We start from the raw sequence: 11,469 nt of genomic DNA on the forward strand, positions 1-11,469 counted from the left end.
TGAGTTAAAGCTCCTCACAACCCCGGGGAGCCAGCTTGAAAGCCTGCCGTGCATTTCCTGCAACTCTGTCCACCCCGTACACGTGTATGAGTATATCCGCATATATATAAGTACAGCCACCCCATCCATCCACATACACATATTAGGGGAGGCGGCTGCAAAGATATAGAAGAATAGAAATAAAAGTACTGTTCTTTTTTTCAGCTCATTTATATAAGCTTAGTGATTTAAAGCCTCAATTTCATGTTCGCTCATGACGTGGAAATACCTGATATGTTTACTTATATGAAGGTCTGAGAGATTTAAAATGTATTTATTTTACGTAATACATAATTTTTCCCTTTCAAAACTCCTGGGGAAATAATTTATTTGGTGAGTTTCTCTTGTTCATTCCTTTATTTTTTCATCTCTTATTAAGAGTGCACAGTGAGGAAGAACAGAGGAGGAAAAGTGGGAGTGAGTGGAGGGTAAGGATGCAGGATGGAGAGGGAGATGCAGGGAGGAGGGGGGAAGCAGGGAGGGTGAGGATGGAGGGAGGAGAGGGGGATGCAGGAGGAGAGGGAGATGCAGGATGGAGAGGGGAATGCAGGAGGAGAGGGGGATGCAGGAGGAGAGGGGGATGCAGGAGGAGAGGGGGATGCAGGAGAGGGAGATGCAGGATGGAGAGGGGGATGCAGGAGGAGAGGGTCAGGAGGAAGGAGAGGGAGGTCAGCCAAGCGTGCCAGGCCCCACGTGGTCACTCTCAAAGTTACATGTCACCCTCAGGGACACTGTGTGCATCTGCCTACCCTCCAGCGGGTTCCAGGGCCTCACCGGAACAGGCACACGTCTCCAGGCAGCGCCTCTGTGTTGGGTATCCATGCGCCTCGTGCAGCACGGGCTCGCGTTGGCACCTGGAGCAGGCTGCCTGCCCGGAAGGTCCTCATCCAAACGCAGTGTGCTCTCTCACTCTGTCTGTGGCATCCAGGTGGGCTGCAAGCTGAGCCTGGTCTTCTTCCAGTACTGCATCATGGCCAACTTCTACTGGCTCCTGGTGGAGGGGCTATACCTCCACACCCTCCTGGTGGCCATCTTCTCCCCCAGCCGGCGCTTTGTGGCCTATCTCCTGATCGGATGGGGTAAGGACTCCCCCGACAGCCCACTGCCACCCCCAAACCCACCAGGTTCCTGATTCCTGTCCTCTCTGACCTATAAATGCAGATGCTTTCAGCTCAGAAAAGCGCTGTGCCGCCCCTGTAGGAAGAGCTTTTCTAGAGCCAACAGCTTAGTGTTTCTGGGAACCGGGACCTGATGTACAACTGCTCTGACTCTCATTCCTGGGGCGAACCCTGATGGTGGGCAAGTCAGAAGGAAGGGGCCTGGGAGGAGAAGGAGCAGGGAGACCGTCCATCATGAGGTCCCACTAACGTGCCCATCAGCAGGGCTCCGCATCAGCTGCGGGAACCCCACCTTCACAGAGAGGGACTCCCCTTCAGGTCATTGCCAAGTCTGAACACAGCCTCTCCAGCACGTTGATACCGACACCCAGAAACACAGAGATGCGTTTCAGGACCGTGAAGCCTTCAAACACATACTCAATTATCTTCACTGCTTAGTAAGGCATGAGCATAAGCCTGTATGTATTTATGAAGAGTTTCCACTTAATCTTTTCATCAGAAAGCCCTTGTCCTTGACCATCAGGCTAGTGAAAGCTCCCACGTGTGCCCCTGCCGGGCTGGTCCAAGTAACCAGCGCGGGGTTGTGGTCACCAGGTGTCTTTCTGCAGGCATCCCCACCATCTGCACAGGTGCGTGGACTGCGGCCAGGCTCTCACTAGAAGACACAGGGTGAGTGCTGTGCCCGTAAAGAGAGATCAAGCAGCACTGACTGAGGTCCTGGCATCACTGGTCTCGGGAAACCAGAGAGAAGCTTCGTATCTGGTCGAAGGCAGCCTTTGGACACCAAGGGGGAGGACGTTGAACTTCATGGGGAGGAACTCGGGTTGGAGTGCTTGGAGAAGAGCCAAGGGACAGGTGGGGCTGAGCTGGGCCTGGAGCTGAGGTTGGGGTCAACCAGGCAGAGACGGAGCAGCCCAGCGAGGAGGCCGGGTTGAGACGGCCAGCTGGGGCACAGCTCTCTGAGGTCGTGCGGTTGGGCCAGGGCCCAGAGCACTTCTGCTTTGTGTGCACAATGAGCCAGACCATGGCCCAGACTCAAGCACCAAGAGCTCCCACCACGGGTGCTGTGCCTCATGCAGGACCCCAGGGTCTACCAGTTGTCCACTACCAGTAACAAACCACCCAAAGCTGGGAGCTCACAGAGTCCCAGTTGATTTGGTGTGTTTCTGTCCCTGGCACTTGGGGCAGTTCTCCTGGCCTCAGCCTGGCTCACTCACGCCACAGGCACCTGCAGGGGCAGCCAGGGCCGTGGGTCTAGACAGCGTACGCTGGGTTCCAAGGACTCCACATCCTGCTGTCAGAACCAGCTAGGATCCAGGACGAGGGTGGGTCTGTGCCCCTGCCGGGAAGGGGTGTGGGTAACGGAGTGAGCCTGAGGCATTTTACAAGCTGCCCACCCCAGCTTCCTGCTGGAGAGAGCACGTGGCAGTTAGGAGGGACCACCGAACACGCCGCGTGAGTGAGAGGGCTCATGGTCGGGGGGCGCTTTGTTTGGCAATCCCCCCTGTAAGGGGTGAGTCTGCAGCGTGCTGATCCTCCTGTGCTTGGTTTGTGGATGGAATTGGTGGTAACGTGATTTTCCTTCTCTCTTTGCAACAGTTGCTGGGATACCAATGACCACAGCGTTCCCTGGTGGGTTATACGAACACCGATTTTAATTTCTATTATAGTAAGTCATTTCTGTATTGAAACGTGAGTTACCTGCCGGGTTGTACACTTGGGCAGAGGGCGAGCCCACTGTCTGGGAGTAAATATAAATGGTCTGTTCTACTAGGTCTTCTGAGACAAGTACCCTGAGGCTGAGCTCTTGCATGGTGGGCTTGGCCCACCTTCAGGACGAAGTCTCAGTGAAGCGGAGGGCAAGAAAGAGACAGTCCTCCAGGGGAACCTCGGGGTGGGGGGGGTCACAGTCAGGTCCCCCAGATGTGCAGCCTTAGAACAGAACTGGATTTCCACCTGTGGATTTCATGTCTCGAAATTAATTTTCTCAACTCAGCTGCCGCAGCCTGGGGTCAGAACGTATGTGATGCAGCAGAGAGACACTGGCTCTGACTCAGGGCAGCAGGGCAGGGAAGAGCAGAACCAGGGGGGCAGGGCCCTGGTGCCTCTGAAACAGCGGTGCCTGGAGCCCCGTTTAGGGCGCGGCTGAGCCACACACGTCCCGGCCACACCACCCCCCTTGCAGGGGGACTTCACACACAAACGTGTCGTCTCTTTTTTTGCAGGTCAATTTCATCCTTTTTGTTAGTATTATACGAATTTTACTGCAGAAGCTGACATCCCCAGATGTCGGCGGCAATGACCAGTCACAGTACAAGTGAGTATTTGTTTAGCTCCAGCTCTGAGCCGCCCGCACCAACCTCAGGCAGCCTGGAAACTTTGAGTATATGTGTAGAGAGCAGAAAAACTGGGGTGCGAGGACCCTGCACATGACCCCAGCTTTTCTCCTTTAGTCGCAGGAGTGTGCTCTTGGCCACTTTACAGGGACCCCCGGAGATGGACTGTCTTGTCCAAGGGCCAGCGTTGCCATGGCAATTATTCAAGCCGTGTTCCTCTCCTTCATTCCAGCATGCATGTCCTCTAGAGAGCTGCTTATTGAAGTGTTCTGCCCACTCTCCTGTTTTGTAATCTGACTTTTTCTCCTTGGCCACACGTTGTTTGTATTTTGTATTCTTTCTTCCCCGTCAGACCACAGGGTCCAGGGGACACCTCATGTCGGGCCTTGTACTTAATAACTCAATTGATGTTTGTTGCCTGAATGGTAACATGAAGATGGTTATCGTCATCTCCCTCATGGGAAAGAGAACAGAAGTTAAGTAAATCATTCACAGTCGTCCAGCTAATTAATAACGATCTGAGAACTCTGTAAAGGAACTTGAAGATCATATAAATTTCTATCAAGAATTTATAAAGAAAAGATAAAGCCCACAACTCAAGTATAAAATAAAGCTAGTTTAGTGTAGAGTGGTTGGTCCAGCTGATAGGAGCCTTGGGTTCAGGCAGATTGGGGTTGGAATTGCAGCTGCAGAAGCTGCGTGACCCTGGGCAGATTACCTGACTGCCCCTGCAGGGTGGGCCCCCCCCGTGGACCCCCCCTCAGCTGTCTCCTTCCCTCCCCTCCTTTAGACAGCAGGGTGGACCTGGGGAGACAGACAGGTGGCATCCCCTGTGGTCAGCAGCCCAATGCTGGGTTATGTACCAGCTGGAGGCCTGGGGGAGGTAACTGCACTGCTCTGCCTCGGTTTCCTCACCTGTGAAGTGGAAATAATTAATAATAATTGTCACAAGGTTATAAGGATTGATAGAGTTAATATTCAAAAGACATTTAGTGGCCGTCACCAGTAAGTGTTGTGATAGAGTTTGGTAAACATATACATATAACTGTGCCCTGAGGTGTGACAGTCTCTGCCCAGCCCACATTAGAGGTCAGGCCTAGAGGTAGGATTCCACGTCTGACCACAAAGACAAAGTGGTTTCAGCCAAACCTTCCAAGTAGCATTTTTACTGCTCAGGTGAGAAGCCGGTTTGGTTCCTGGACTCACCCCATGCCTGCAGCTCAGGCTGCCCTTCAAACTGGACTTTCAGTTTCTGCACGTCTTATTCAGGGCCATGCTGACCTTTCCTTTGGGCTCTCTGGGAGTGTTCCTAAGTGGATCTTAGAGATGGATGCTTTTATTTTGGAAACAAAATAAAGTGGGGATGATAGAATCTATTCTTTTTCCAGGATAACAAAAAGGCAGAGCACATCTTTTCTGTGTATCTGTCTCGTAACAGTAGTGGCAGGTCTCCAGGCACAGGGCCCCAGGGGTCCAGCTTCTAACTCCCTTTTCTAGAGACTAGTACAACAGCAAATTCCAGATGGATCAATAATGAGAATCCAGGCAGGTTCTCTCTACCATTTAACTAAAGGGCAGCTCCCTGCAGAATCCCAGCCTTCACTCACTGGGCTGACAGAGACCCGAGGTGGTGAAGGCAGCAAGTGCACCGTGGGTGTTACAAAGTCAAATGTTCAAAGCTGCACGTGGTGGCGGCTGGGTGGTCAGTGAGGCCTTCCCTGCCCCCCAAGGCCCAGGTCATGCTCACATCTGGTGCAGAGCAGCTGGGCCTCAGAGTTTGTGCAGATCGCCCAGTACAGAGGAAATCTTCTTGTTGTAAATGCCACAGTGCCTCAAAAATATGTAAAGAAAATGGTGACTTTTTTCCAAGTGTGGGCTGGGGTCCACCAAGCAGAGACGGTGGGGGAGGAGCACAGAGGCGCCTCCCGCCTCAGTCCCCACAGCTCAGAGTTGCCAGGATGAGGCTGGTCACTGGAGCGGCTGCTGGTTGCTGGGGTCACCCGGGGGCCTGGACGTGCACACATACCGCCTGGGGGCCACGCCCCTGCATCCTGACCAGCCCCCTGGTGATCCCAATGCTCCAGATCCTCAGAACATGGTGGGCTTGCTGCCTCACATAGGGCCAGGTTGAGTCACCTGGGAAGATGCTGGGCCACCTGCAGAGACCTGATTTAATTGGATGAGGGGCAGCCTGGACTTGAAGAGGGTGAAAAGCCCCCCCAGGTGATTCTCACGTGCGGCCGTGAGAGTCAGAAGTGGCTTACGGAAGTGGTCCTCAAAGTGGGGTTCCAGACAGCAGCCCCAGCGTCTCTGGGCACCTGAGAGAAAAGTGAATTCTCAGGTCTGCGTTTTAACATGACCTCCAGGTGGTTCTGGTGCAGGTGCGGCCTGAGAAGCCCTGACTTAAAAGAATGTGACCTGTACCTGCTCGGGGAGCGGGAGGGGCTTCAAAGCGGGGTCGGGGAGGATTGAGCTATTTTATTTTCAACACCAATGCAGTGAGAAGAAAATCTGCTCTTTGATTAGGGAGGGTAAGAGCTCTTTGATAGGCAGAGAAATTAGATCTGGTCCAGGTTCCCCAATTCCTCAGACTCTGTGCGATCCGGAGCAGGGTCGCCTGCCAGGACCTATAAACAGCCGTCTGTGGGAACACTTCCTGTCACGCTTGTGCTCAGGGGGCCACCCCTGCTGCGTCTGCTGTTTTTTTTGTTTTTAATTTTATTTATTTATTTATTTATTTTTGGCTGTGTTGGGTCTTCGTTTCTGTGCGAGGGCTTTCTCTAGTTGCGGCAAGTGGGGGCCACTCTTCATCGCGGTGCGCGGGCCTCTCACTATCGCGGCCTCTCTTCTGGAGTCTCTTCTGGAGTCTCTCACAGACTCCAGAGGCGCAGGCTCAGTAGTTGTGGCTCACGGGCCCAGTTGCTCCGTGGCATGTGGGATCCTCCCAGACCAGGGCTCAAACCCGTGTCCCCTGCATTGGCAGGCAGACTCTCAACCACTGCGCCACCAGGGAAGCCCCTGCGTCTGCTCTTTTGATCTGAAAGTAAAACTTGCCCCCATGCTCCAAATGCTGGGGATGGGTCTCCGCTATTAAAACCAGTGGCACACGGGGCCGTCGGACCTGCTCAGATGAATGTCATCCTTGGCAAACTCGTCAGGATTTCTTGTAAGAGCTTTGCTGCTTTATGAGGCAAAGCGGCGGTCATCATCGTGTGTGCACACTCTGCCCGTAACGGGGTGGGTGGTATTGAACTTAGGGGCCCCTGGGCTGGCCAGCACGCGGCCGCTGGGTCCCCTCGGCAGCTCAGGCCCTTGCTCTTTGGCGCAGGAGGCTCGCCAAGTCCACCCTGCTGCTCGTGCCTCTCTTTGGGGTCCACTATGTGGTGTTCGCCGTGCTTCCCATCGGGATCTCCTCCAAATACCAGATTCTGTTCGAACTGTGCATCGGCTCCTTCCAGGTGCGTGGGGAGGGGCTGGGCATCCCCGGGGAGGGGTGGGTGTGAGTGCCCTCTGACCCACGGCCCTTCTCGCTTGCAGGGCCTGGTGGTGGCGGTCCTCTACTGCTTTCTGAACAGCGAAGTAAGTCCTTTGACCTCCTCGGGAAGCACAGGTTCTCGGCTTGTGAGGGAGGCCCTGGAACGCTCCTAAAACCCCTGGGGAGGGCCCACCCTGCTGTGGGGTCAGTGCCCTTGCCCGGCGCCCGCGGCGCTCGGCTCCGTCTTCCCGCTCACCTCGACCACCCGCGCCGACCCACACCGTCCCAGAGCCTGTCCACCTGCGAGCTCCCGGCCAGCCCCCTGCGGCCCCCCCCCATAGCCTCGCCTCCCCTGGGCCGTGGCTGCCTTTCCAGCGGCACGCCCGGCGCCTCGCTCGTCTTCCTTCTTGCCCCGCGCGCCCCCCAGGCTCCCCTCCCTCCATCGCTTTCCTCGCCTCCTTCGGGGCTGCCAAGCGGGAGCGCCAGCCAGCGTCAGCGCGGGAGGAACAGGAAACTTCCAGCCGAGGAAAAGCGCCAGCTCTGCTGTTTAAACGTTTCCTCTCCCTAAGCAGCAGCTCCGCACAGGGATCGCTCAGATAGGGGAGGGTCAGCCTGGAGACCCCCGCGCCCAGAGCCCCAGCTCGGGACCGAGGGCGGCGGGGAGGCGGGCAGGGACTCCGGGCTCCCACCTGCCCCCCACCCGCCCCCCCCCGCCCCGGCGCGTCCCAGGTCTCCCGTCGGGCCCCACCCCGCCTGTGTCCAGCCCCTGCTCCCCAGGACATCCCCGCGCGGCTTCCCCAGGCCGAGCCGGCGTCTGCTGTGTGCCGTTCCTCCCTGTCGCGTGTCGTCTGAGCGCCTCCTGCACCTCCCTCCCCTCGTTCTTTCCGACGCCCCTGGCGCCCCCGCCCACCGGGAGCCGGGGGCAGAACCAGGACCGGAGGGCAAAGCGCTGCGGCCCGGCTTCCGCGGGAGGTCTTTTCTGGAAAGCCCAATCCGCCCTCTCGGGTTCTGGGTGTAGCAGCCGCTGCCTCTGGGCTGAAGCCTTGGGCTCCGTAGTCTGACCACCTTTCTCTTGGTCCCTCGTCTGGTCTCGCAGCCTTTTCCGCCTCTTCCTTCCCGAGCCCGTCTGTCCCCGCCCCCCGCCCGTGGATGTCACACCCTCCACACCCAGAAAAGGGCCGAAGGGGAAGCGGTTCGTTCACGGGCGTTCGCTCTAGCGGGAAGCCAGGGTCTCGGTCCCAGCTTGCCCGACCGCCTGACCCCCGCCTGCTCTCGCCCCCCCCCCCCCACCCGCAGGTGCAGAGCGAGCTGAGGAGGGTGGGGCGGAGTCTGTGCCCCAGCCGGCCCTCCGGCCGGGACTACAGGCTGCACAGCTCGTCCATCTCGAGGAACGGCTCGGAGGGCACCTTGCACGTCCCCCGCGGCTCCCGCGCTCTGTCCTTCCTGCAGACGGAGACCTCGGTCATCTAGAGGCGCCACCACACCGCAGCCCGAGCCCCCAGCCAGGAGTGCTGGGGTGAATCAGCTCGGACCCCCTGGAGCTGGGCTTGGCTTATCCCTCCCGTGGAACCGGCTTACCTTGTAACCGCCCGGGGTTTCAATCCAACGATTGTTACACTCCAGCATTTAGATAACTTTGTTCTTTATGTTGTTTGGCCGTGCAGACAGACCCATTTTCAAAGAGACCAGGAAAGGTCAAGGTGGCAGTAGCCCAGGACTTGGGTCCAGCGACTGTGGAAGAAAACGGGGGGTTTTCTGATCTCATTGCCTGTTCTCAGGGGGCACAGGCCTGAGCTGGGACGCTGGCCCTGAGTGGCGTGGTCACCCTTCCTCTGCATGACCTGCATCGCCGGCCTCGGCCCCCAGGTCCCACAAGGCAGCCCCTTGTGTGCAGGACACACAGGCGCCCGCTGAGGGCTTCCGTGGAACCCCCCCGCAAGCCCAGGTGGGCCCCGCCTGCCCCAGTCCTGCTCACGCCGCCATCCGGGCTCTTCTTTCTCTGCCGCGGCACTCAGTTCTCCAACCGCTGTATGATACTGGTCCCCTTCAACAGTGAGGCCACAGAGTCTTCGTCCTGAGGCGTGACAGACCTGAGCACAAGTGCCAGCGATATCCAGGGAGCGGGGCCTGGCAGGCAGGGCCGGGCTGAGGACGCGGGCTGGACGTCCGGGGGCAGGGTGTGGGCGCTGCGAGGCCTGTCACCCTTCAGCGTCCCTTTGGGGTGTGCACCCAGGCCCCCTGTGAGAGGAGCCTGGTCAAAGCGTGGCAGCGTCCACCTGGAGCCCCCAGCAGCCCAGCTCCCCAGCTCAGACGATTTGCTGTGACCAAATCTGCACGACCAACTGAAGAGCCAGCTCCCAGGGTACCCGGGGCCATCGGTGGAGCGCGGGCGTTAGATGTGCAGCTGGACGTCCGCCAGCTGGCGGGAGCCAAGGCCGCGAGCCTGGAACTGGGCGGTCTGGCCTGATTGACAGCAGAGGGGAGAGTGAATGTCACTCACTGTTAGCAGAGGAGGGGGTGACCAAATAAAATGTTGTAAACGTGTGTGGAATGTCCCCAAGCCGCCATGCGTGACCGCTTGAATAAAACCCATTTCTTGTCTGTTCACTGGGTGACTCTGACCAGCAAATCCTGAGACCCCAGGATCTCAAACTGAGGACATTTGGAGGAAATCTTCCCACGTCTAAAGCGGAGCCTGGATGGCATACAGGGTGGGGAGGGGGGCACCTGGCAGCTTGTGGCCTTTGGAAGCAGCCACCTTCCCCAGGGCACTTATGCCGCCTGTCTGGACGTGCTCCTTAGAGCATCCGGTCAGTGGTGGGGGTGATGCACGGGGCGCCCAGCAGCCCTGCAAGGGTGGGGGGCACCTGCGGCTCCCAACACACCCACCCCACAGCGCCACAGAACCTGAGAACCTGCTAACTAGGGTCAGGGCTGAGCACATGCGTGCTTGCGTAAGTGCACGTGTGTGTGTGTGCCTTCCGGGAGCTGGCCCCTAACTGCATGTGCGCCACAGACAGAGAACATCTGTTTCTAATAAACTCCATGTTCAACCAAAGTGCTTCATTCCAAGAGGGATACCGCACACTGCTGGAAGTCAAGTTCTCCAGAAGCTGACTTGGACATGAGCAGGTGGACCAGCCTCCGGTGAGTTTCTGGGAGCCCCAGCGCCAGGTGGTGGAACGCTGCCAGCTGTCCACTGGCGGAAAGAGCTTCGTGAGAATTTGCTTAAGGTAGGGATGCGTTGCAGTCGCAAGGAAGGGAAGTGAATACGTGATGTCGGGACGGGTGTGTGCCCAGGAGCCGCGCTATAGATGGAAATAGCGAGCACCTTCCTTTCTTAGCAAGAATGGCGCTTTTTCAATGGTGTTTTTTATCAGGTTTTCGGGTTAGAGAAATTATACAGAGGAGTTACGAAACCTCAGACACTATAGGCCGATATTACCCAGAAAGTGAAAAAGCTCTGAATTTCGTCCTCCATCTGGCTCTTACTGCTTGAGAAGTAAATATCAAGAGTGAATGATCTTGTTCCCAATAGTTTCCTCTATGTCTATGCAAACCTCTCTCCCTCCCTCCTTCCCTCCCTCCCTCCCTCCCGCTCTTTCTTCTTTTTCTTCGTGGAAAGTAGGTCATATTGTATAGAAGTTTCTGCAACTTGCTTTTTTAGTGAAGACAGGCTGTGTGGATCTTGTCTGTCTGCACACAGAAGTGCTTTACTTGTAACAGCTGCGTGATGTTCCATGGCACGGATGAGCTTGGTTTATTCCGCACCTCCTGTTGATGAATGTTTGAGCGCTTCTGCATGTGCTGGAGTATCGCCACAGAACAACGTCCCAGAAGCGGGAATGGGTTCCGGGCCTGTGCATTTGGCTCTGGGCGGGTACGGCCCTGGAGGAGGTGGCCTCAGCGCCCCTCTCACCAAGCTGCTGTAGACACCAGCATCACTGGGGTTCCCATCTCTCTTCGCCCCAATCTGCTGTCTTTAGCCTTGGGGACAGTGAGCGTCTCTTCTGTACAGAAAGTTTTCTCCTTAGTTCTGAGCCTCCGCCTGACCCATTGATGTAGACATCAGGTAGCCAGGCCCCTGCTCCTCCAGTCGGCTGCCCCACCTGAATGCAGGTCCTGCTGAAAGTTTACAGATTAGCTTCCTTATTCGTGGAAATGGGGACAAGACTCAGCAGAGGTCGTGGCGGTGTGTCATCGTCATCTGTTTGCACCGCCGACCACCGGGCCCTGTAAGAGGCCCTGCTTAGCCTGGGGACATCACAAAGGATTTAGGGCGTCGTTTATACCGAAGAGTGTTCTTTGGACAATGGAGAGAAAAGGGCCTGTCACTTCCATTATCTTCTCTAAAGGTTTAATGAGGAAAGTGGAGCAGGCAGAGGGGGTGGGTGGCCCCCTCACTCGTGACAGCAGTCCCACCTCCCCCTGCCCAGGGGCGTCCCGGACTGAGCCCTGGATAGCAGACCTCAGTGCCAACAATGACCCCAGAGCTGTCACT

The 11,469-nt window shown here is 56.8% G+C and overlaps 1 protein-coding gene across 1 annotated transcript in view; it reads left to right on the plus strand.

Moving 5' to 3' along the window:
- The window catches only part of VIPR2 (vasoactive intestinal peptide receptor 2), a 70,105-nt gene extending 60,530 nt beyond the window's left edge, over nucleotides 1–9,575 (plus strand). The window contains exons 7-13 of the mRNA XM_057550567.1: nucleotides 968–1,118; nucleotides 1,766–1,826; nucleotides 2,757–2,826; nucleotides 3,383–3,474; nucleotides 6,822–6,951; nucleotides 7,031–7,072; nucleotides 8,265–9,575. Of these exons, the coding sequence (XP_057406550.1) occupies nucleotides 968–1,118; nucleotides 1,766–1,826; nucleotides 2,757–2,826; nucleotides 3,383–3,474; nucleotides 6,822–6,951; nucleotides 7,031–7,072; nucleotides 8,265–8,438 (720 nt within the window). The 3' untranslated portion in view covers nucleotides 8,439–9,575. The remainder of the gene's footprint in view (nucleotides 1–967; nucleotides 1,119–1,765; nucleotides 1,827–2,756; nucleotides 2,827–3,382; nucleotides 3,475–6,821; nucleotides 6,952–7,030; nucleotides 7,073–8,264) is intronic.
- Nucleotides 9,576–11,469: the final 1,894 nt, after the last annotated feature.

Source organism: Balaenoptera acutorostrata, chromosome 7 (genome assembly GCF_949987535.1).
Source record: "Balaenoptera acutorostrata chromosome 7, mBalAcu1.1, whole genome shotgun sequence".
NCBI classification, from domain to species: domain Eukaryota; kingdom Metazoa; phylum Chordata; class Mammalia; order Artiodactyla; family Balaenopteridae; genus Balaenoptera; species Balaenoptera acutorostrata.